This window comes from Melanerpes formicivorus, unplaced genomic scaffold, assembly GCF_026170545.1.
Source record: "Melanerpes formicivorus ecotype bairdi unplaced genomic scaffold, bMelFor1.0.p_v2 SCAF_1, whole genome shotgun sequence".
Classification (NCBI taxonomy): Eukaryota; Metazoa; Chordata; class Aves; order Piciformes; family Picidae; genus Melanerpes; species Melanerpes formicivorus.
The window spans coordinates 30,573,653-30,599,368 of record NW_027142353.1 but is presented as its reverse complement, the minus strand read 5'-3'; the positions used below and the strand labels follow the sequence as shown (position 1 = coordinate 30,599,368).

Below are 25,716 nucleotides of genomic sequence, written 5' to 3'. Positions count from 1 at the left end.
TGGGATGTCCAACTCAAGACATCCATGATTCAGCCGTGGAAGTATAAGGTCTTTTACGTAACATTATGCAGAAGCAGCTGGGAGTACTTAGCAGTTCTGTAAAACTGAAACTGTATCTTAAATCAGGCATCCCAAACCTGAAAAATATCGTATTGAAAAATGGCAAAAGAAAAAAATTTTAAAGGCTTGCATTGCAGCACACAGAAAATGTGGGGAGTGGTAGGGCTGTGTCCCAGGCCTCTGGAAGGATGAAGCTCTCAACTGGAAAACAGTATTATTCTCCTCTTCCCCCAGTCCCCTGCTTTGATCACTGTACAACTTCCAAATTCTTTAACAAATAAATTTGTTACACTCACCAATGTCCTTAACTGCAATTCATCCCCAGATTAGGCCTCTCCTTTGCATTAAAGACAACATAAAATGGAGATGATCTAACTAAAGATTTAGTATAACTGGAATCCATGATGCCAAACTATGGTTAAATGGATTCTCTTTTAAGACATTTGAATTGTAAGCTGTGTAGGTCATTTGTGGTTTAAAATGTTGCTTGCATGCCCACAGTGCTCTTGTATGTATGAGGCAGTACTGCTTTCCAGTCAGCATGGAACCAACACTGCAGAATGCTTCCCCCAGTCCCATAAATTACAGCAGACGGTCCACCCACATTTGGGGAGTGAAAGTTGTGATCGCTGGAATACCTCAAAGACCATGTTCATCCATGTTTCTGGAAGTACGTGGCTGGAAAGTAGAGCAAGTTCACAAATCCACAGGGTGTTAAGTGTCACATGACACTACCTCCTAGGTTCCAGCTTTGACACTGACTTTTAAACACAGCTAGACACACATGACTTTTCTACTGCTACTATCTACTGGTCTCATATTAATTGTTGGTATATCTGCTTGTGCGATACTGTATAATATTGAACTTTCAAACATGACCCACAAAAAATGGAAAGGATAAGATACAGTATAATTCTCTCATGCAGATACTGTCCATACTCACAAACCACTCAATAAACAATCCAGGACATTAAGATTTATCTCAGGTTTTACATTTTATACATAAGCATCTTCCACAAGACATTACACAAGCATCTTTTTCTAAAACAGAAATTACATAATGTTCAATAAATTATGATATTCACAGAACTGCTATCAGAATTAACAATGCAGTAACACTTACTACTTTGAGGTAAAAATATCACAGAAAAATGGCACACAGAGTTCACCAAGTAGCTCTGGTGACTGAAGATATTACCATGCTGATTGTTCAAGTTTTCTGCCTCCCAAGCAAAGCCAATGGACCTCATCCAGTGAACACTCTCTAGAAATGTCAAGCCAACAGTTTAAATTAAGCCACTGAATGTTGCATTGAAACTGCTGAAGCACAGGCACACGTTTTGTTCCACCTGCCCTGCTGTGGGAGGCAGCAGTTTTTAGCCTGGGGAATGCAAAAAACAATATAGCTACAGGACCAAAAGAACTGTTTGTGGCAATACAAAATGCAGCAAGATAAAGAAAGAAATCCAGGTGGGTAAGATTACAAAACACAAAATAATATCATCTCCTAAGAGAATGCATTGGTAACTCATTTACTCTGAGCAACACTGAAAAAAACCTCACAGGTTGTTTTTCCAAAAAGCATCATGACAAATTAGAGGCTTAGCCAACTACAAAAAACTATCACTGGTCACCACACATAAAATGTAGACAAAGAACTGGAAAAAGAACAGAGAAGACTTTGAGCAGGCAGGTATTTTTAAGACACCTTATACAAAGCTATTTTATTTATCACAAGAAGAAATTCCAGGCATCAAAGTAATCACAGTTCATCTTGCTTATACATGCTCCTATAGCTGGAAAGAAGTTACAGAAACTCAGTTGAATGGTGGGATACCACCAGGTAAAGAAGCTATTCAAGCATAGAGTTAAGACTATTATCTTTGTAAAAAGGAAGGAACTAAGCATATGCAGAGGCATTCATAGGCTCTGGTGTTATTTGTGGCATTCTATAGTTTGCGACACTGCAGTAAAAATACCTTAGCTGTAAACTGCCCTAAGTAACTGAGGTGCGCTGTTTCCAGAGACTTGCTACATCTGTCAGTATACTCCTCCTACAATTAGTCATAAGGTAGAAAGAACAATTATTCTTTTAAAAGTTTAGATGAGTGGTAAAATGCATTATTTTGTTAAGCAAGAGAAAAATAGCCATGCTTGTGAAAGCAACCATCTAGCACTAGGAGTTAGCAGCAAAAACCCTGTACCAGGCCTTTATACGCAGATTCTCATTCAGAGTGGCAGAGCCCCACTGTTTCCCATAGGGTCTGATTTAGAATGCATCTGACAGAGAAGCCCAGCTCTAGAGCCCAGCGCCTGCTTTTTCATTCTCCCTAAGCACACCCCAGCTGAAGCTCACAGGTTCAAAATTCCTTCAGTTTTTATGCACAAACTACAACTTTATAAATTGTTCCCCTGGAAAATGCTAGTAAACACAGATCAGGAATACACTGGATGCATCAACCTATGTTGGTCATCTACTCCCTCATTCTCCTTGGTCTTTTCCCTTCCCTTTTCCCCACTATATCCACAGTCCTTTTCCCCCCATGCTACTCTCTTTCACCTCACTTAGATATCTCCTCCACAAAATTTGTTCTGTCTGCAACAAACTAGAAGAACAGCTGTATTTATAGAGCATCATCTCTCGCACCACAGGCTTCTCTGTTGTGTGAGATATGACACTCTATAAATACAGCATGGCAGAGCAGCAGGCCACAAACAAGATGCAGGCCTTCATGAAAACTGTAATATAAAATATTAATGAGTGGGCCAGGTCTACATGTAACAGTTCAAGAATGTCAGTATCTTATTCAAAATGTCTTGCTGATTTCATACAAGGTCTTAGAGATATCTCACTGCTTTATGTAACTTTTAGTTACATTTAGTACTTTTAGTGAATACAGAGGCACATTCACAAACCTCAATTTTAGAGAAATCCTTCATTGTGTATTACAAGATGCACAGAGAAAGTATCCTTCACCTCAGATCAAAATCTCACCTTGCTTGGAGATTAGGGGTATAACTATATTATTATAATGCCATGTCATTAACTCCATTTCTACAACAGGTAACTTCCAGGGGAGTCTAAGCAGTTTGCCTTCCATTATCTTGTGAACACCTCCCTTACTGAATGCCACACAAACCACAAAAACCGTCTATGAACCTATCACTCCTCTATGCAGCTGAGACACACACCTGTCTCTCAGTCCTATCTTTAATTTACAAATGCCCGTTATCACATAATCAATCCGGCTGGAAGAGACCTCCAAGACCACCAAATCCAACCGATCACCCAACCCTAACTAATCAACTAGACCATGACACTAAGTGTCTCATCTAGTCTTTTATTAAACACCTCCAGGGATGTCGACCCCACCACCTCCCTGGGCAGCCCTTTCCAATGGGTAATCACTCTTTCTGTGAAAAACTTCTTTCTAAGATCAAGGCTAAACTTCCCCCTGCACAGCTTGAGACTGTGTCCTCTTGTTCAGCCTGGGAGAAGAGACCAACTCTCACTTGGCTACAACCTCCTTTCAGGTAGTTGTAGAGAGCAATAAGGTCTCCCCTGAGCCTCCTCTCCTCCAGGCTAAACAACCCCAGCTCCCTCAGCTTCTCCTCATAGAGCATGTGTTTCAGACCCCTAACCAGCTTTGTTGTTCTTCTGTGGACACATCTGAGCAACTTAACATCTTTCTTGAATTGCAGGGCCCAGAACTGGGCACAGTACTCAAGGTGTGGCCTAACCAGGGCTGAATACAGGGGCAGAATGGCTTCCCTGGTCCTGCTAGCCCCACTATTTCTGATACAGGCCACTGTCCTTCTTGGCCTCCTGGGCACACTGCTGGCTCATGTTCCTTACTTCTCTTGGTCTACACTATATTCTCAACCAGCTCTGCCTTGGCCGCTCTTTGGTTTTGCCTCACACTCTGCCAATCCATGGCAAAACCTACTTTACAGTAAGCAGACCACTAAAGAGGACATGGGAAGCAAGGGAAGGAGAGCAGTGACAGTGCAGAGTGGCTGTGAAGCAGGAAAGGGAAAATCCTCCTACCTGAAGGCCAGAAGAATCAACTTCAATGGTAGTAAAGAACTTATAATACTAGCTCAAGCAGCAATAGGTGTGATTTAAACACATTTGAGGCTATGCCTATCTGTTGACAAACATGGATGAGGTAGATACATCCCAAAGCTTTCTTCTTCCAAGGTCAACAACATTTTCCAACATTTCTGCAAAGGATGTCTGTTTGAGATTTAGGTAGATAATGCAACAATAGAGAGGAAATTCAGTTTGTCAGAAAAGAAACAGAAAGGGAAGTGACAAACTGAAGCAAAAAGCATACAAGATACAGCTGTCTGCATTATTTCATCTCCCATCTCTCTTCAAGGACAAAAAGGTAGAGGTTTCAAACTTCACCTCCAAGGGAGGCAATTGTTCTCCACACCCAGGCAACAAATGAAGAAGTTTTTCCAAAAAAAGTTATCTACAAAGAGGGTCCAGGAGCTATTCTAATATTCTAAAGGTACATGTTATATACTAGTAATTAAGTAATTAAAATTTGCTGTAATAAAGCACATGCCAGAAACCTGAATTGAATCTTTACAAGGAAACAAGAATCAGACGGGGATCTTTGACTGCCTTCTTTTCCTGATTTCAGCACAATAATATCAAGATTAAGGAGCTCAGAACATACAAGAAACGAAGCAGCCATTTCACTCCACAAGGAGAACTGCTTCTTAAGACTTCAACAAGCCTAAGAGATAGCTGAGGACATCCAACCTTCAACATATCTAAGATCCTAAGACCAAGCATTCAGCCACCCTAACACAGGCACAAGCTGCCCAGGGAGACTGTGGATGCTCCCTCCCTAGGAGTGTTCAAGGCCAGGCTGGATAAGACCTTGAGCAGCCAAAGTCTAATTGAGAGGTGTCCCTGCCCACGGCTGGGAGGTTGGAGTAGATGATCTCTGAGGTCACTTCCAACTGAAGCCATTCTACAATTCTATGATTCTGTCTCAGCTGACAGCAAGCAAGACAGAAGTAAGAAAGTTTTACACAGGTGTGATTGCTGCCTTCAGTAAGGCAGCGAAACACCTTCTGAAGATCATGTGGCTCCTTTGCCATACTTGTGCTGTTCTTTGTTTCTCCATAGGTCCCTACAAGCTACCACCTACTACAGATTAAGTTAAAATTAGCTCATTAAAAATAAATTAAGTCACAGGCAAAGTCATCATGTATCAAGAAAAAACACAGTCAGCCTAGATACAGATAACTGAAAACTGCACTGAAGTCATGATTTGCTAACAACTTGGTACTGCCAGCAGAGAGGAGCAAATAAAAGAGGTCACATCCACCTCAAAGTTTGGGAACTGCCAGAACTTCTAAATTTAAGAATTCAAAATTTCAAGTTCCTGCCAAAAATACATATTCACAGATTGCATCAGGTTGGAAGGGACCCTCAAAGGTTATCTTATCCAAACCACCTGCAGTGAGCAGGGACACCTCTAGCTAGATCAGGCTGCCCAGGGCCACATCAAGTCTGATCTTGAATGGGACCTCAATCACATCCCTGGGCAACCTGTTCTAGTATTTTACCACTCTTATTGTGAAGAACTTCTTTCTTATGTCCAACCTAAATCTACGCTGCTCCAGTTTAAAACCATTGTCTCCCATTCTGTTGCTACAAGCCCTTCCTGCAGGTCCCCTTCAGATACTGAAATGCAGTTATAAGGTCTGCCCAGAGACTTCTCTTCTCCAGCCTAAACAGCCCCAAACCTTTCAGCCTGTAGGAGAGGTGGTCCAGCCCCTTGATCATACCTGTGGCCCTCCTCTAGACCCACTCCAGCAGGTCCACAACCTTCCTGTGTTGGGGGTCCCATAGCTGGACACAGTACTCCAGATGAGGTCTCACCAGAGCAGAGCACAGTGGCAGAATCACCCCTCTTGATCTGCTGACCACATTTCTTTTGATGCAGCCCAGGATGCAATTTGCCTTCCAGGTGCATTGTTGGTTCATGTCCAGCTTCTCATTCACCATTACCCCCAAGTCCTTTTCTGCAGGGATGCCCTCAATTTCATCATCTCCCAGACTGAATTGATATCAACAGTTGCCCTAACCTAAGCGCAGGACCTTGCACTTTTGACTTACAGTCAGTTTGGTATCAACTGCAAACTTGCTCAGGCTGGACTCAATCTTGCAGTCTATATCATTCATGAAGATATTGAACAGCGCTGGTCCCAATACCAACCCCTGAGGGGCACTACTTGTCATCCATCTCCATCTGGTTGCTGAGTCCTTTTGATCATCCAACCGATTCCTCATCCACTGGACAGTCCACACAACAAATCTGAATATTTCCAGTTTATAGAGAAGGATGTTGTGGAGGACTGTATCAAAGGCTTTACAAAAGTCCACATAGATGACATCTGTTGGTCTTCCCTCGTCCACTGATGTAGTTACACCAGGTTGGTTATGCAGAACTTGCCCTGGTGAAGCCATGCTGGCTGTCTCAAATCGCCTCCCTCTCCTCCATGTACTTCAGCATACCTTCCAGTATGATCTTTCCAGGCACAGAGGTGAGGCTGACAGGTCGGCAATTTACAGGGCCCTCTTTTTCACCCTTTGTTCCTTCCCATTTACTCCTACCCAATATTTGCATTGAGTCTGAAAGAGACTTGTGAAAAAAAAAAAGTCAAAACATTGGATTCCCTGAGTTTCTAGAAAAAAGGCGGACCATTGAATTAAAATCTTCAGAAGCAGGAAAAACCTTTAAATCAAGAGCTTTTGAAACAAGCATTAGCAAATAGTGATTTCCCAAAGGGAAACAAATCTTGTTCCAAGGATCACAGGGTTCTGCTACCCCATCTCCCTTGCTTTGGAGTTTGAGGGCATAAAAAAAAGTAAGTCTTTGTTTCTGTTGCTTACAAAGAAAGTCAACAAGACCTTCACAGCTAGCTCTCTACTGCCAAGACAGACAAGCTCAATAATACAGACTTCTGCAGAAAGAAGGATAGTGGCCAGGGGGACAGCTACTGTTGACACAGAGTGCTTGAGTGTCCATGGAAAAGCCCCTCTATGTCATCTGTGCAGCACACACAGTCCATGCTGATCTCTGACTTTGCTCAGTGTACAGGGTGAAATACATGCCACTGGGACAAAGCTACAACTTCACTCTTATACTCTCCATCAAACCTATGTGAAACTTAACTTAGAACTTAGAATAAACCAGGTTGGAAGAGACCTTCGAGATCATCGCATCCAACCTACCATCCAACACCACCCAACCAACTAACCCATGCAAGCAAGCACCCTGTCAAGTCTCCTCCTGAACACCTCCAGTGATGGTGACTCCACCACCTCCCTGGGCAGCCCATTCCAGTGGGCAATCACTCTCTCTGTGTAAAACTTCCTCCTGACCTCCAGCCTAAACCTCCCCTGGCACAGCTTGAGACTGTGTCCTCTTGTTCTGGTACTGGCTGCCTGGCAGAAGAGACCAACCTCTGCCTGCCTACAACCTCCCTGCAAGTAGTTGTAGAGAGCAATAAGGTCACCCCTGAGTCTCCTCTTCTGTCCTGGTTGGACATGACTAGGCCCAAAACAGGTTTCAGTAAGATCCCTAAGAAGCTGGGGGAGATAGACAAAAGGAAACATGTACCAGTAAAAAGCTAGCCAAACCTGTTTGGCAGGTATCATAGTTTCATAGTTTCATAGTTTCATTCAGGGTTAGAAGGGACCACAAGGATCATCTAGTATTCTGACCATTCACCACTGTGCTGATGCCCAGAAGGTGATTGGCTAAGTTTCAAATCACTTTTCTGCCAATGGTCAGTTTTGTTTCAAAAAAAGCAGTTAAATAGAGGGGTTCTTCAGTAACCCAGCCCCTTTTTTCCCTTTGGTTCTGGCTCCTCTTCAGCCAGCGAGGTGTGTGCTACTCGCCCATCCCCTCCACCAGCATCCACCACGTGTACTCCAGTTTCACTTTCAGTGTCAGGCAACGTGCTTGGGTCTTATTTTTTACTTTTCCTTGGCTTTACAAAAATTATACCAAGAACAGAATTCTGGATTATAAACTTTCCTGCCCGCTGCTCTCAACACCAGGTTTTGGACTGATTCAGAATCTCCGGACTGAATACTGCTTCATAAGTTATTCTGATTATTGATTTCATAAAGCATATTGGACATGAATATCCTTCTCACCCTCTGCCTTTGCTGCACCAGGGAGCAAAGGAGACCCATCTTGTTATTGAGTCAGGAATTGTGGCTCCTCGCTCTCCCTTCCACTTTGAGTTTGATATCAGGAGTGTAGCTACTCTAGATCGAATCCTTCCTCCATCTAAAGTGTTCATACCATTCGTATTACCAACGTTTTGTGTAAGTGATTCCCCACCGGATACCCGAACCTAAACAAATTGTAAATAAGTTTATTAACGTTTGGCGTGGAAAAGTTATTATTAATAAAATAAATTAATTCCTTTTATTAATTGATCATCCCGCTTATCAAGCATTAGTAGCCTTATTTTTTTTTCTATATTTAATTAATCTTCTCCAGGCTAAGCAATCCCAGCTCCCTCAGCCTCTCCCCATAGGGCTTGCGTTCCAAGCCCCTCACCAACTTTGTTGCCCTTCTCTGGACACGTTCCAGCAAGTCAACATCCTTCCTAAACTGAGGGGTCCAGAACTGGACACAGTACTCAAGGTGTGGCCTAACCAGTGCAGTATACAGGGGGAGAATGACCTCCCTGCTCCTGCTGGCCATACTGTTCCTGATGCAGGCCAGGATGCCATTGGCCCTCTTGGCTGCCTGGGTACACTGCAGGCTCATGTTCAGCCTACCATCAACCAGCACCCCCAGGTCCCTCTCTGCCTGGCCGCTCTCCAGCCACTCTGACCCCAGCCTGTAGCACTGCATGGGGTTGTTGTGGCCAATGTGCAGAACTCGGCACTTGGATGTGTTAAATCTCATGCCGCTGGACTCTGCCCATCTGTCCAGCCTGTCGAGGTCCCTCTGCAGAGCCTCTCTACCCTCCAGCAGATCAACTCCTGCCCCAAGCTTGGTGTCGTCAGAAAATTTACTGATGATCGACTCAATGCCCTCATCCAGATCATCAATAAAGATGTTAAAGAGCATGATGGTGCATCGTTAGTGCAAAGGCATTTCTAAGATACTGCACAACTGTATTCTAGCTTAACAAATGGACAAAAACCTGAAATATGCACCAAACGAAATATGCAATCTATTTCCTTTTAAGGGTTCCCTACATGGGAAAGGAATTGTACAAGCTGTTCTAGAATAAGTTAAGGGAAGTTAAATGTTCTTAAATTTCCTGTATCATGTTGCACAGGGCACTCTCCTCTCTAAGATCTGCAGTTCCTATTTCCCAAATGATGGCATGGCAACTGAGAAAGAGGAGATGACCAAAGAGCATGGGTGCACCGGATGTCATCAGACAGCAATCATAAATGGACCCTCTGATACTTTTTCAAACTCTTGCTAGCAACACTGAAGGGACCACCCCACCTCAAGACCTGGCCTCCTGCATGCATTGGTGTTTCCATGAGTCTCTGAGTGCCAACGTGACCAGCTGTGGAGAGTGTAGGGCTACTTGAGGTCCCAACCACACCACCTTGCCTTGGGGTCATCCGACCAACATCACCACATGAGGCACATCACAAATTTCTCAGGGACAAGAGGCCTGCCAGATCGCTGTGCTACAAATCCATGCTGCATCACAAAGAGAGAAAACAAGCATGTGAGTTAATACCAAAAGCTACAGATCTCATAAAAACATCTGGAAACAGGAAACAGCTGTCAAGCACCTCCTTAAGTAAGAAATCAAAAGCAACATCATCCTTGGTGGTTTGGGTGGTTTTTTATTGTTGTTGTTTTTGGTGGGTTTGGGGTTTCTTTTGTTGTTGTTGTTATTTGCTGGGGATTTTTTTTTTTGTTTTCCTGATGCCTCACTCTTGCATCTCTTCCACAGACAGCTGTTTACACACCCTCTTTTACACGGGGCAGCCCCGCACGGCTCCCAGACGCCCAGGACGAACCTTAATAAAAGCTGAACGCGTAGCCACCTACCCAGTAACGCCGCACGCACAGCAGCGCGCCGCAGATGACAACGAAGGCCGAAACCTCTACGCGGCAGGGAGCACACTCCGGGTGCCGGGGCCTCCCCGGGGTGGGGGCCGCAGGGCGGGCCGCTCTCAGCGGCAGCAGACGGCGAAGCGCGGCGGCGGCGCAGCCCCCCGCCCCACGCCCGCTCCAACGCCCGCCCCCCGCAGGCGCTGCCGCCTCTCCTGCGGCGGAGCGCCGCTCCACCCTCGCAGCCGTCGCAGCGCGTCCCGCCTCAGCTGTACAAGACCCGCCGGGCCCGGGCCCGGGCCCGGGCCCCACCCCGAAGGCGCACCTTCTCCTTTTGACCTCCTCCTCTGAACACGGCGAAGCGGCTCCTCGGCAGGCGCTCCTCGCTTACCTTCGCAACCCCAGCTCGCCAGACACCGCTCCGCAGCAGCCGCCGGACCCGCAACCCTAGCGACTCCGGCGACGTCCTCCCGCTCGCTTGTGACGACACTGGCTGCCCCGCCCCGCAGCTGGGCTCAGCCCCCTGCGGCCGCGAGCCTCCAAGCCTCCCTTCTGTGCGCCCCGAGGCTGGCAGGTGGAGAAGGCGAGTACGGTTACTAACGGGGACCGGAGGCGCGGCCACGGCAGGACTAGCATCCTCGTTCACTGTCCACATCTGAAGCTGGTGATAGCTGGCTCAGCAAGCTACACTTGCTGAAACTGCCACGTATACCCGGAGGTTGGGCTCCATTTCTTAATGAGTTTATATACCACACGGCTATCAATGAGGGATAGCATTAGCGTTAATTTGAAAAAAAAAAAATGTAAGAAGAGGTCACAGTCCAGCTCTGTTATTTTTACATGATTCACAAATGCCAGTTTGTTTGCCAGTTTGAAAAGACCAGTTACTCACACACTCCCCTGTGGGAACTCCCAGGAGGAATTAGTGAGAAACACACAAATGCCTGGAAGGCTCCAACCAACTGTGCATGACCTGGAGAGGACTGCTGCCAAGTACTGCTGAGTCAGTCCCAACAGCACTCTAGTGTAAGAATTTAAAATTTGTATATTGCAGTTCCCCAGTGCTGGAAGCTGCCAGCTCAAGTCCTTGCAGTCAGCGCTGTCAGCGGTGAAATTCTATTTTAGCTGTGACAGAGTTGATCGAAACATTTTGCAAAAGAGGAGAGCTGATTTTCAGTGCTTAGTCAAATGTGATTTTTACCATTTATCTTTGATCATAGTTTAGCAGAAAACTAATGAACCATGCTATGTTTTTAAACAAAAAGAAACCAGAAAATAGGAGTTCCTCTACATACTCTGGATGAGGACATTGAGTCCATCATCAGTAAATTTGCAGACAACACCAAGCTAGGGGCAGGAGTTAATCTGCTGGAGGCTCTGCAGAGGGATCTCGACAGGCTGGACAGATGGGCAGAATCCAACGGCATGAGATTTAACACATCCAAGTGCCGAGTTCTGCAAATTGATCACAACAACTCCATGCAGTGCTACAGGCTGGGGTCAGAGTGGCTGGAGCGTGGCCAGGTAGAGAGGGACCTGGGGGTGCTGGTCGATGGTAGGCTGAACATGAGCCTGCAGCGTGCCCAGGCAGCCAAGAGGGCCAATGGCATACTCGCCTGTATGAGGAACAGTGTGGCCAGCAGGAGCAGGGAGGTCATTCTGCCCCTGTACACTGCACTGGTTAGGCCACACCTTGAGTGCTGTGTCCAGTTCTGGACCCCTCAGTTTAGGAAGGAGGTTGACTTGCTGGAGCATGTCCAGAGGAGGGCAACAAGGTTGGTGAGGGGCTTGGAACACAAGCCCTATGGGGAGAGGCTGAGGGAGCTCGGGATGCTTAGCCTGGAGAGGAGAAGGCTCAGGGGAGACATTACTGTCTACAACTACATCCAGGGAGGTTGTAGACAGGCAGAGGTTGGTCTCTTCTGCCAGGCAACCAGCACCAGAACAAGAGGACACAGTCTCAAGCTGTGCCAGGGGAGGTTTAGGCTGGAGGTTAGGAAGAAATTCTACACAGAGAGAGTGATTGCCCATTGGAATGGGCTGCCTGGGGAGGTGGTGGAGTTACCATCATTGGAGGTGTTCAGGAGACTTGATAGGGTGCTTGGTTGGTTTAGTTGATTAGGTGGGTTGGATAATAGGTCGGACATGATCTTGAAGGTCTCTTCCAACCTGGTTTATTCTATTCTATTCTGCAAGCTTAAAGATATGCTCTCCCAAATATATTAAATATACTTGGCCAGAACAGACTAGAAGGCAAGCAGGCTCTGTCACCAGCACCTTTCAATTTTAATACAGAGCCCGACAGCATTAAAAAGCACATAACATTGTAGTGTATTTGTAGCTGATGACAATTTTCATCATCAATCATAATACAAACTTTGAAAAACAGTGGGCTTGGACAACTCCCCACCAAGGATCCTGAAAGAAAGGTGTTTACTACTGATGTTCAGTTAGTTAATCAAAACAGCACTAAAACTGACTGGACCAGAAGGGCACTTATGTTGCGCCAGTGTTGAAGGAGGATGTGCAGAACCACTATGTTCATACAGAGCAGTACTAGTTACCCTGGGGAAAAAAGAAAAAAAAAAAAAGAGAGAGAGAGAAAAAAGCCAGCAGGGTAGGAATGGATAGGGCAGGCAGGTTTTTAATTTATATAATAATTTTTGTATTCTATGTTTTCTACATCTCATAAATGTAAGTAAAAAATTTCAAAACCTAATTGTCAGAGGGGACAATTTGAGTTGAAGTACTTGGAGAGCTGCTGTGGGACCATTACCAGGTTTAAGACTATTCAACATTTTCCTTAAAGATGGGGAAGCATGTATTTGTGGGCAACACAAAAGTTGGCACTATGGTGAAAAACAGAACTGGGCCATCACATAATAGTTCTGGAATAGCTGACAAACCATATTGTTCAACAATTTTTTAATAGCCACATCTTGGCTTATACATCAAGGAAAAGAATACAAAGCCGTACCTTGAACACTGGGAAAACAGCAGACTGAAAACCTTACTAACACTGGAACGGCCATCAGGGTCATAACAGATAAGGAATTGAACATGAGATCCCAACTTAACCCTGTGACAAAATGAGACATGAATTTTGGAAGCACAATCAACAACATACAGAGAAAGAGGGGATTTAACCCATATGTAGATCACTAAACAAGTGTTTATCTCTTTCTTAAAAGATGATTATCAATTTGTGAAGGGACTAAGGAAGACAGGCACAACACAAGACTTTAGGAAGTGAATCCAGGCATTTAATAAAAAAATATTGAGTACACTTCCCTCACCCCAACCCCCTCCCCCCGCCAGTTTTAAATACATTCCCATCAGGGAAAAATAAGATACTACTGACCCCTTTTGTGGAGCTATCCCCTCCTTCTCCTGTAAGTGGAAGCTGAAGTCACATTCTAATCACAAGTCAAACATCCACTTTTAAAAGAGGGATTACTAGGTATTGAAATATACAACTGAAAGAAGACGTAGGTTACAGTTTATGCCCTTTTTGAGAGCCAATGCATTTCTCTAGTGTAAAACCAGAACCTTTACAGGAGGTCAGACTAGATGAAGGGTGTTAAACTCTTTTACCTGCTAATATAAAGCAGGAAGGGACATTTAACTGCATGTCCAGTCTCACCTGACTTAATATACTTTCTGCCTTTACACTGAGCAATGAAAACTTTTACACATCTGATAATCAATCCCATCAGCATACCATTTATCCTCATCTTCCTCAGCATGCCAGTGATTCAATGACCAGCAACACTTCTTCCCACTCAGATTTCCAGAAACCCATCCTGCTATAGACATTAGAGAGGTATGGCTGATACAGAATCAAAAGCCTGAGATGAGCACTAACAAATATTAGACCTGTCACCTGTGTACCAGAAAGACTTCAAAACTTCCCCCAACAAAAAAAGCCTTAAAATTTCCTGACAAAATGTGACAGAAAAATTCTGTATTCTTTATCCTTCATGATAATGAGGAAAGAAAATACAATCCTACAGTAGCACAGTTTATACTTTGAATTTATGAATTACAAGCCAATTTCTGTATTTGCTATTTTTTCTCTAGCTTCTTTTACAGTAATTGTAGCAATACTACAAAACAGGTTTGGATACTTTGTTTCAAGCCACAGAGATTCACTTGTATAATTCCCTCTGTTGCTAAAAGTCTTAAAAAATTAGTCCCTTCCATTACACTTCAGTCCATTAGTATCTATACAGAAAGAAAGAATATGGTACATAAGAGCTTTCACCCAGACAAAAAAATATCAGTTTGATGGAAAAATAATTTCAATGTTTATCTATAAAAATACATTATTATTTGAAATGTATCACCTGCTGTTGACATCATGAAGCAGATATTAAAACACTTAAGTTTGTTGCTTCTTCTCCTTTTAATGTTTAAGGGTATGATTAATCAGCCTAATGTAAATCCTGAAAATAAAGCACAGTCCACTTCCAGAAGCTGCTCTGTTTATAGAATTTTCTTCCTTCAGAGAGTTGTTAGAGAAACAAGTAGTTCATAATTTTCTGAAGATACCTGCAGCAAAACCAAGCCAGAGACAAATAATTCAGCATGCACATTTGAAAAAAAAGAAAAAAGAGAAAAGACCTTAAGGTTTCTGGTTACTATTCTGTTAACTACAGTTCATAATGGAAATTAAACTCTGTCATGCTCTTCAGCTTTAGACTGTGAAATACATATTTAGAATTGTGGTGGTTTAGGCTGGGTGCCGGCCCGGATGCCACTGCACAGACCACAGCTGGGAGGTCCCAAAAGGGTCCAGCCCACTGGGTGGTCACAGCAAACCAGGTATTTCACCCACAATCCTCTGCTCCTCTATAAAACATCCACACGGGGTCCCTACTTCCTCTTTCGCCCCTGCTGCTGCCTAGGTAAAATGGCGTGAGCTGCCTCCCTTGGGCCTGCCCAGGACCAAGGCTGGGTTGGGGGGGAGGGGAGAAAGAGCCCTGGGGGTTTTGGGTGTACCCCCAGGTGGGGAATGGAACGTTCTTGGGTATGTTTTGGAAATTCTCTCTCTTTGTCATGGTGCTTATGGTTCTCTGTAAGTCTTTCACTGTCGTTTTTATTGGTTTCCCATTTAAACTTTCCATCACTTTTGCAACCCGTTTGTCTGAGTCATTATTTTCTGCCCGTGGTGGGAGAAATTGCTCTCCCAAACAAGAATAAATACAAATGTTCTAAATTACCTCGTATCAAGTGCTAAGGTAGCATGGGTACTTGTGAAATTCATCATGTCAACAAAGCTGCTACAGTTGTTTTCCAATCAAAGGCTTAAAACAATAGATACTGCTTACCACCTGCTTTCTGCAGCTGCATTTTTAGATTATTTCACTTAGTGCTCTTCCTAAGAGCAGAAAGTGTCAGTCTAGATGTTTTAAAAGTTTACTTGGGGAAAAAAACACAAAAACCAACTATTATCCAACCTGCTATTTCCTGGGAACTTAAAAGTGATGAGAGAATATACAACCAATTTCTTATGCCAACCAGTGAATAATGAAGCTCTCTGTAATACAAATGCACACATTTTGGAGGTAGAAAAGCTTCCAAAATGCTGTTTGCTTTTTTTAAAGATGCATACCAGTTAAAGGCCAAACCCTTTTTCTCACATGTTTGCAGAATTAGGCCACAGAGTGAGAACACATTAATAAGTGATACTAGATATGGTAACAGACAGGTCCCAATACTGACAGAGCCACAGACTAATGAGAATCTCTACAGCATTCAGCACCCTTTGACTCTGCCACCATGTAAGACTAATGGGAGAAATTTGTGAAGTTAAAGGGTTTTGCACACTGTACCCTGTACTTATTCAACATAAATTATTGGCATTACATATACTTGTGATTCTAAAACCACCATATGCTTTTTATTGCCATTTCACCCTTTTGTCCTCAGCAGTTCCATTTCACAGATTCAAATAGATTACATGTTCATAGATTCATAGAATGGTTTAGGTTGGAAGGGACCTTGAAGATCATCTAGGTCCAATCTCCCTGCCATGGGCAGGAACACCTTTCACTAGACCAGACTGCCCATGGCCTCATCCAGCCTGGCCTTGAACATCTCCAGGGAAGGGGCATCCCACAACCTCCCTGGGCAACCTCTTACAAGTCTCACCGCCCTTACTGTAAATTAAAAAAAATCTTCCTAATATCCAGTCTAAATCTGCCCTCTTTAAGCTTCAATCCATTCCCTCTCATCCTATCACTACAATTAAAAAGTCCCTTTCCATCTTTCCTCAGGCCCCCTTCAGGTACTGGAATGCTGCTATAAGGTCTCCCCAGAGCCTTCTTTTCTCCAGGCTGAACAGCCCGAACTCTCACAGCCTGTCCCCACAGGAAATGTCCTCCAGCCCTGTGATCATCTTTGTGACCCTCCTCTGGACCCACTCCAGCACTTCAATCTCACAAAATCTACCACAGACTAGAAGTAAGTACTTTTTAATAAAAGCCAGTGGTGTAGCTCAAGACATGAGCTTAAAAATATATCCAAATAAAAACATTTTATATATCAGGAAAAAAGCTGGAATCACATATGCAAATTTGTAGGGCTTTCCATTAACACAACAAATTATTTTTCACACAAGACCCATCAATAGCTCTCAAGTAGGACAGTGCTCAAAGTCCCAAGGCAATTATGTAATGTGTAATTTTTAGACAGCATATGTCAGATAGTACTGGAATTGAACAATGATAACCTCTCAAGCAACTCAGTATTTCGGTATGTATTTTATGTATCTTTATACTGTCCTAAAATGGTTCACTAAAATAATTTGGAAGTTTGGACACCAAGATTCTGTTAGATCAAGTAACACATGCATTGTTAAATTAGAATTACTAAATCCTCAAATGTCTAATGGCAAACACTACATTGAATTCTAATCTTTGATCTCTGCTGTATCAAGGCAACTACTAAAAATAACTGTAACTGGTTATCTGTCTACTCCTTTCCAAAAGGAATTGCTGCAGCACCATTAGGAGAGGCTCAGTGATACTGGACGAGAAAGGGAAGATCATCTGAACAATCAAGCCTACTGTCCTACTGTGGCAAGGGAGACCTCATGAGAGTCCCTGACTACCAAAACCATGTACCAGTCTCACTCTTCAAGCCAACAACTGCCTTTCAAGTGGCTTTACATTTATTTTTACTCCTTTCTGAATTTTGTTAATGTTTAGAGCACTTCAGCAAATGAACTAGCTTTCACATGGTCAACAGAACATGAAGACAAGAAAATTTGAAATCAGTGTTGATTGCAAAAATAAAATCCTACACATACAAGGAAAACAAACATACTTTGATCGCAGAGCAGTTGCTTAAGATAGAATCAAATCATCAACATGCACCCCTACAGTGAAATTATCAGTTTTACGAAGTGTCACATGCATCTGTCCAGACTAAATGTAAATCAGTCACATTGCTGTAAGCTTTAGCCAAGAATAGAATAGAGTAGAATAGAATAGACCAGACCAGGTTGGAAGAGACCTTCAAGATCATCGCGTCCAACCCATCAACCAATCCAACCCAACCAAACAACTAACCCATGGCACCAAGCACCCCATCAAGTCTCCTCCTGAAAACTTCCAATGACGGCGACTCCACCACCTCCCCGGGCAGCCCATTCCAATGGGCAATCACTCTCTCTGTATTGAACGTCTTCCTAACATCCAACCTAAACCTCCCCTGGCACAGCCTGAGACTGTGTCCTCTTGTTCTGGTACTGGCTGCCTGGGAGAAGAGACCAGTTACTATGACTCTCCCCTCTCATTATTTCCTAATCTTATTTCTAAACAGCTTGTCTGAACCTGACTTTACACATGTAAGAGTTACACTACCATCTACTTCTTCAGGGCTTCAAAAGGCAAGGAAGGAGGTAGACACTGAAGGAAAGAAATCACAGAATCACCAAGGTTGGAAGAGACCTCAAAGATCTCATGTGACCACGAGATAGTGAAGTTTTCAATATGCAGGGAGATAGGGAGGAGCACCAACAGAACCTTCACCTTGGACTTCCGGAGGGCGAACTTCAGCCTGTTTAAGAAACTTATTTGTAAAGTCCCCTGGGTACCAACCCTCATGAACCGAGGGGTCCAGGAGGGTTGGACCTACTTCAAACAAGAGCTCTTGAAGGCACAGGAACTGGCAGTTCCCATGTGCCAAAAGGCGAGCTGGTGGGGAAGGTGACCGGCCTGGATGAGCAAGCAGCTCCTGGAGGATTTAAGGGGGAAAAAGAGGCTGTATCACCTTTGGAAGGAGGGGAAGGCTTCTCGAGGTATGTTCAAGGAAGTTGTTAGATTATGTAGGAATAAAATTAGGGAGGCAAAGGCCCAGCTGGAACTGAAGCTGGCCACGCTGTCAAAGACAATAAAAAACATTTTTACAAATATATTAACAATAAGAAAAAGGGCAGGAAGAACCTGCACTCCTTATTGGACCTGGAGGGGAACACGGTGACTGAAGACGAGGAAAAGGCTGAGGTCCTGAACACCTTCTTTGCCTCAATTTTTAACAGCAAGGCAAGAGGAGTTCAGGACGAGTGGCCTTCTGAGCTGGACAATGGGGTCAGGGAGCAGTGTAATGCCCTGGAAATCCATGAGGAATTAGTTCGGGACCTGCTGAGCCACTTGGACACTCACAAGTCCATGGGGACTGGATGGGATCCATCCTAGGGTGCTGAGAGAGCTGGCAGATGAGCTGGCCAAGCCGCTCTCCATCATTTTCCTCCAGTCCTGGCTCACTGGAGAGGTCCCAGGTGACTGGAAACTGGCCAATGTGGTCCCTATCCATAAGAAAGGTCAGATGGAGGAACCTGGAAACTCCAGGCCAGTCAGCCTGACCTCAGTGCCACAGAAAGTGATGGAGCAGATTATCCTGGCGGCAATAACTGCGCACCTGAAGGATGGCCAAGGGCTCAGATCCAGCCAACATGGATTTAGGAAGGGCAGGTCCTGCCTCTCCAACCTGATCTCCTTCTATGATCAGGTGACCCGTCTGGTGGACGTGGGGAGGCCTGTGGATGTGGTCTACCTGGACTTCAGCAAGGCCTTTGACACTGTCCCCCACAGCAAGCTGCTGGCTAAGCTGTTGATAGGTTGGACTCAATGATCCTCGAGGTCTCTTCCAACCTTAGTTATACTGTGATCATCAAGTCCAACCTGTCACCACAGACCTCATGACTAAACCATGGCACCAAGTGCCATGTCCAACACCCTCTTGAACACCTCCAGGGACGGTGACTCCACCACGTCCCTGGGCAGCCCATTCCAATGGCAAACGACTCTCTCAGTGAAGACTTTCTCCTCACCTCGAGCCTAAACTTCCCCTGGTGCAGCTTGAGACTGCATCCTCTTGTTCTGGTGCTGGTTACCTGGGAGAAGAGACCAACCTCTGCCTGTCTACAACCTCCCTTCAGGTAGTTGTAGACAGCATTAAGGTCTCCCCTGAGCCTCCTCTTCTCCAGGCTAAACAATCCCAGCTCCCTCAGCCTCTCCTCGTAGGGCTTATGCTCAAGGCCTCTCCCCTCCTTGTTGCCCTTCTCTGGACATGTTCAAGTGCCTCAATGTCCTTCTTAAACTGAGCGGCCCAGAACTGGACACAGTACAGTGTGGCCTAAGCAGTGCAGAGTACAGGGGCACAAGGACTTCCCTGCTCCTGCTGGCCACACTATTCCAAATGCAGGCCAGGATGCCATTGGCCTTCTTGGCCACCTGGGCACACTGCTGGCTCATGTTTAGGCAGCTGTCAATCAGCACCCCCAGGTCCCTTTCTGTTTGGCAGCTCTCCAGCCACTCTGACCCCAGCCTGTAACTCTGCATGGGGTTGTTGTGGCCAAAGTGCAGCACCCAGCACTTGGATTTGTTGAATGCCATCATCTTGGACTCCACCCATCTGTCCAGTTGGTCAAGGTCTCTCTGCAGAGCCCTTCTGCCCTCTTAACAGATTAACATCTGCTCCCAACTTGGTGTCTTCTGCAAATTTGCTACTAACTGACTTATTTCCCTCACCCAGATCATCAACGAAGATATTAAAGAGGATGGGGCCCAGCACTGATCCTTTGGGGACAGCAGACACAAATTCTTAAACAGAACCTAGAAATACTCACTGCGTTCATGGTTTAAGCACTATTTAATGCTTTTTAACCCCACAAACCCCGCTTCTTTATCAGTGTGGGGAGAGACTAATTGATATAATTGTCTCCAAGTACACTGTCAAGCCACAGACAGATGTACAGTCATCCTTATCAAAGGAAAGCAAAATAATGTTCTTAAAAGCAAGTTTTAAGAAGTGTGTAATAGAAACTGTTAGACTTCAAATTAATGTGAATGGCAATTTGAACATTTTACACCCATAAAAGTGAACTGAAGAATTCAGAAAGTGACAAAGTAAAAACAAGAAAACTGCTCTCAAAGTCAGTTTGTGGAATGTGACTTCCTATAAATACAGTAAAGTCCAGACGTTCATCTTGTTTGTATGTATGTTTGGATTCATATTTATACACTTGCTTGGACAATAATGGAGAAGATCATTCAGGTTACCTCAAGGGAAGCTTAAAGACTGTTGCAAATACTTCTAGAACACAGTAACAGCAGCCACAGGCCTGAGGAACACCTTCCTCACTAATCCAAAGAAATGCAGTTAACTATATCCTGGCATAGTAACTTTGAAGTCATTGACTAGAATAATGTTGCAGTTCTCTGGACTTACACCAATGCAAGGGGGAGACAGATTACAGAAAGATGAGACATAGAATTTAATCTCGTTGTCCAGCAAGAATGAATATGTACACCAATCATCACATTAAAAAAGAATCTGTTGTAAGAGAAAATTAATACCATCCTTGTAGATGTGGGACTATGAAAACATCACCACTCCGTCTTATTGGTGCAGGTTTATTGGGGAACAAACCTTCTGGGGAGGAAGCAGCTTGTACATACATTTCACAACCTCGGTGAACTTGTCATTTCCACAAACAGCTCTATCCTGAGGTATCCTCTTGGATACTGGTCAAGGGAACTCCCACCTCCAGATCTCCTATAACTTATAGTGGTAAAATATCATCAGAATTAGTAAAATCACAAAAGACAACTTCACTTCAAAACAGAATAATCACTTCTGCATCTTATTCTGAAGTCTACATTTTATTACCAATGCATGACAAGTACCCATTTTGACCAGACATTGCAGGTTTAGCCTTGCTTTCTTTTTAACATCTAAATATGGGTCCAGATCAGTCTATTGGAATACTCAGGAGCAGATAATTTCCACAAAAATACTGCATGGCAGGATGCAGCAGATACAATCTTCCCTGCTTTCCTTAAAATGAAACGATGGACCCCAATTTCCCATGTCTGGGTCTCTTCACAAGGATTTCAGTATCCCTTCCTTCCTCTGAATCTTGCCCTGGCATCCAACTGAAAATTAAAGCAAATATATTAAAATCATACATTTTGCAAAATAAATACTTTATAGTGTTTGTGCTATCTCAGCACTCCATAACTTTAGAAGAAAGCACAGAATAAAGGAGAAGACACTGTAAAGAAAATTATCAATGTAGCAAACAAGCTATAGAATTCTTCAAACAAAATGCTGCCTTATCTTAAATTTCACACAAAAGTTAAATTATGTGATAAGAATTTTCTGCATTCTGAAATAAACAATGTAACAACTAAAATGACAGAACAGCAATAGTGGGATGGCAAAAACCACATGAAAATAAGGTAGCGTAAATCTACTTAGATCTATTTTTCCATAGTTAACTGGTAAGATGAAGGAGGAAAATTCAGATTGGGTTGATGTGGGAGTCACTGCAAATGTCAGTGAGGACATAGATAGTATAAATCCAATAAGTTTTGGTAAACAAAAAACAGTAAAACCTGAAATAATATTCAGCTTTTACAATCTGCTGGTTTATTCTTGGAAGTTACAAAAAAGCACTGAATGCAAGGCAAAAAAATACTATGAAGCTAAAATAAAACCAGCATTTAGAGAAGCTATATTGCAAGTTCTTTTCCAGTACAGATGAAAAATGTACTTTGATCCTGTGAAAATTCAGAATTCTTCTGAATTTAGATGGCTGTTACAAACTGCAAGTTATCATATTCAGCTATTAGATTGAGGTGGTATCTCTTTATCTCTTTTAGCTAACCTTCGTTCAGAATTCAGAACTGCACAAAAATGTGTAATGATGTGAACTACACAGTGACACAGCTTGCCCAATAACCAAGCAGCTTCAACTTTAGACCCTGCTCCTACTTTAAGCGTTCTAAAGTTTACCCCTCTGATAAATACTGTGTTTTCTTAAAAAGTGAAGAGCACCTAGGCAGAACTCCTAATGATTTCAACACACAGTATCACAGTATAACTAAGGTTGGAAGAGACCTCGAGGATCATTGAGTCCAACCTAGCAACACAGATCCCATGACTAGACCATGGCACCAAGTGCCACATCCAATCCCCTCTTGAACACCTCCAGGGACGGTGACTCCACCACCTCCCTGGGCAGCACATTCCAATGATGAACGACTCGCCCGGTGAAGAACTTCCTCCTCACCTTGAGTCTAAACCTCCCCTGGCGCAGCTTGAGACTGTGTCCCCTTGTTCTGGTGCTGGTTGCCTGGGAGAAGAGGCCAACCCCTTCCCAGCTACAACCACCTTTCAGGTAGTTGTACAAGGCAATGAGGTCACCCCTGAGCCTCCTCTTCTCCAGGCTAAACAATCCCAGCTCCCTCAGCCTCTCCTCATAGGGCTTGTGTTCAAGGCCTCTCACCAGCCTTGTTGCCCTTCTCTGGACACGTTCAAGTGTTTCGATGTCCTTCCTAAACTGAGGGGCCCAGAACTGGACACAGCACTCAAGGTGCAGCCTAACCAAAGCAGAGTACAGGGGCACAATGACCTCCCTGCTCCTGCTGGCCACACTATTCCTAATGCAGGCCAGGATGCCATTGGCCCTCTTGGCCACCTGGGCACACTGCTGGCTCATATTCAGGCAGCTGTCAATCAGCACCCCCAGGTCCCTCTCTGTTTGGCACCTCTCCAGCCACTCTGACCCCAGCCTGTAGCTCTGTATGGGGTTGCCATGGCCAAAGTGCAGCACCTGGCATTTGGACTTGTTAAACGACATTCCGTTGGATTCTGCCCATCTGTCCAGTCGGTCGAGGTCCCTCTGCACACTGTAAGTTATATCTGCATTTATTGTTCAACTTGTTTTTTAGGTACTCTTTAAGCCTCACTATTACAGCAAGTAGCAAATTATTGAAATGTACAATTAACAGGACAAGAAAAATGTCACTCTTCAGCCTAAGAATTTGGAATGGTTAAACAGAATAATGTAAGAGCCAGGTCTCTTCCTGCATGAATGAAGAAACTTCACCAGAAACTTAAGTTTCATCAAGCTCCTTTAACATTCTAGACACAGATATACAAGCACATCATCTGGACATACAAATATCCAGCATCAAATATGCATTAAATCCAGCATTAAATATGCAGCTTTTTTTCCTATCCCAAATAACCCTTTGTTGTTTAATGGATTAATACAACTCATATAGCAGAAGTACAAAAATTGCTACTACTCCAGAGAGACTTTGACAGGGCTGGAGTCCTGGTAAGTTATTCATGGGACAGCAATGTGCCCTGGTGGCCAAGGAAAATAGTATACTTGGGTGCATTAATGAGACTGTGTCCAGCAGGTCAAGGAAAGTTGTCCTCCTTCTCTATTCAGCCCTAGTCAGACCACATCTGGAATACTGCATACAGCTGCAGGCCCCCCAGTTCAAGAGGGACAGGGAACTACAGAAGAGAGTTCAACAAAGGACTGCGAGGATGATTAGGGGACTGGAGCATCACTCTTACAAGGAAAGACTGAGACCTGGGGCCAGTTAGTGTGGAGAAAAGAAGGCTGAGAGGGGACCAAAAGAAGGCTGAGAGAGGACCTTATGAAAGTCTACAAGCATCTGAAGGGTGGCTGTCAGGAGGATGGAACCAATTTCTTTTCAGTGATACCCAGGTAGATTGGAACTTGATGATCTTTAAGGTCTCTTCCACTCCAAATCATTCTGTGATTCCATTGTAAGTAAACACACAGAATGGAAGAAAAATTTTAGGTACAGTTTCAGCTGTATATTCTTCATTACATATTACAATGGCTAAAAATAAAAATAAGCCTCTCAGTACTCATGCTTACAAATTTTTGATACCACCATTACCACTTCTTCACTCTTTTTTAATGTGTCACTGTAACACAAGCAGGGCATTTCTGGACACAGAACTCCCATCAAAATGAGGGGAAATTTCAATCACATTTTTAAAATAGTCTTCTCACTATCACACTTGATGGCTCACTATATATTTAAAAAACCCAACAACCTGTTATTTAACATCCACTCAAATCCTCAAAAAAGCCCAACAAAAGAAAACAAACACCACCCCAGCAGCACAACTTAAATGCAAAAGCCTGCTTAAATAGTGAAAGTCTCTTTCAACGAGACATCCTTTTTATTTAAATGTTCTCCAAATACATCTCATCCAATGCCCTCACAGGTAAAAACTCCTTTTTCAGTAACTCGTTTATCTGACGCATTTAGAATCTAATTCAATTTAATTACACACTTTTCCATCTTTTGTACTCTGCAGCTTTTTCTTCATGAGAACAGTGTATGACATCCATATTTTAAATAGAATTCAAAGACCTGTTCTGCTCAGTGGTGCCAATTTTACTGACTTCGACTGATTTTCTTCAGAAAACAAGGGAAAAGTACATGAAACAGCCAGGCCACACGCAGAAAAAACACCACAAAGACTTACCATTGATCTTTTGCATGCAAAAAATGTCATTTGCAAACTCCTACAGTGTCCTTCCATCAAACATTGTTTAGGACTTTTGTTTTCCTGTTAGATTAAAAATCAAAGATTAAAGACTTAATGAATTCCTGCACCTTATCAACGAGAAAATATCTCAGAGGTTTACTCGGTATCTTGCTAAGTGACTTGATCTTTCTTCTTATGCTGTTTTCGTAACGTGCGCACGACACGAATCAACAGGCTTGAACGGGATGAAATAACATTTCTTCCTTCAGGAGGCTCGGTCACGCCGCTCCACAACCAGAGATGCACTGCACCCCCCAGTCCTAACAGCAGCAGGCTTGCCCAGCCAGAAGACGTCCCTAAGCCGGGAGGGGCCGCGGGTGCGCTGGGGCCACCTCAGACAGCGGCTTCCGAGAGCGGGCCTCGGGGTGGTACTCTTCCCATTGAGTCTAACATGGGAAAGCGGGGATGGGGGAGGGGGCAGGGCCTACGAAGCTTTCTGCAGAGAGGCAGCACTGCTCACCTGCAGGACGCAGGGGCTCTCCAGCAGGCACTGCCGCAGGTCCTCCCTGACTCCCCCACAAGCCCGCCCGTCCTCCTCCTTATCCTCGTAGTACTTGGGCATTGCGGCAAGACCAGGTCTCCGCCTCGTAGAGACTACTCAAACACCACTAACAATAGCCGCCGCCATCTTGACACCCTGGGCCCTAACTCCCCTTCCGGCGGGGAGAAGGAAGGGGCGGGG

At 44.1% G+C, this 25,716-nt stretch overlaps 2 protein-coding genes across 5 annotated transcripts in view; both read right to left on the bottom strand.

The window, feature by feature from the left end:
- INPP4A (inositol polyphosphate-4-phosphatase type I A) overlaps positions 1-10,643 on the bottom strand; it is a 148,180-nt gene extending 137,537 nt beyond the window's left edge. The window contains exons 1-2 of one of the 3 annotated variants that reach the window (XM_068139011.1): positions 10,528-10,643; positions 9,573-9,776 (exon numbers count right to left, since the gene is read on the bottom strand). The gene's annotated coding sequence lies outside the window, so the exon portion shown is untranslated. Of the gene's footprint in view, positions 1-9,572; positions 9,777-10,461 lie in introns of all 3 variants that reach the window. The other 2 variants (XM_068138995.1, XM_068139003.1) reach the window with 2 other exon arrangements.
- A 2,403-nt stretch (positions 10,644-13,046) lies between these two features.
- Positions 13,047-25,695, bottom strand: COA5 (cytochrome c oxidase assembly factor 5). 2 transcript variants are annotated; one of them, XM_068138967.1, is made up of 3 exons: positions 25,495-25,695; positions 24,972-25,055; positions 13,047-14,687 (listed from the first exon to the last, which is right to left on the bottom strand). In XM_068138967.1, the coding sequence occupies exons 1-3, from the start codon at positions 25,594-25,596 to the stop codon at positions 14,640-14,642; spliced, it is 234 nt and encodes a 77-aa protein (XP_067995068.1). In that variant the 5' UTR covers positions 25,597-25,695; the 3' UTR covers positions 13,047-14,639. The 2 variants fall into 2 exon arrangements, with proteins under 2 accessions (XP_067995068.1, XP_067995075.1); XM_068138974.1 differs by lacking the exon at positions 13,047-14,687 and adding an exon at positions 21,045-21,580.
- Positions 25,696-25,716: the final 21 nt, after the last annotated feature.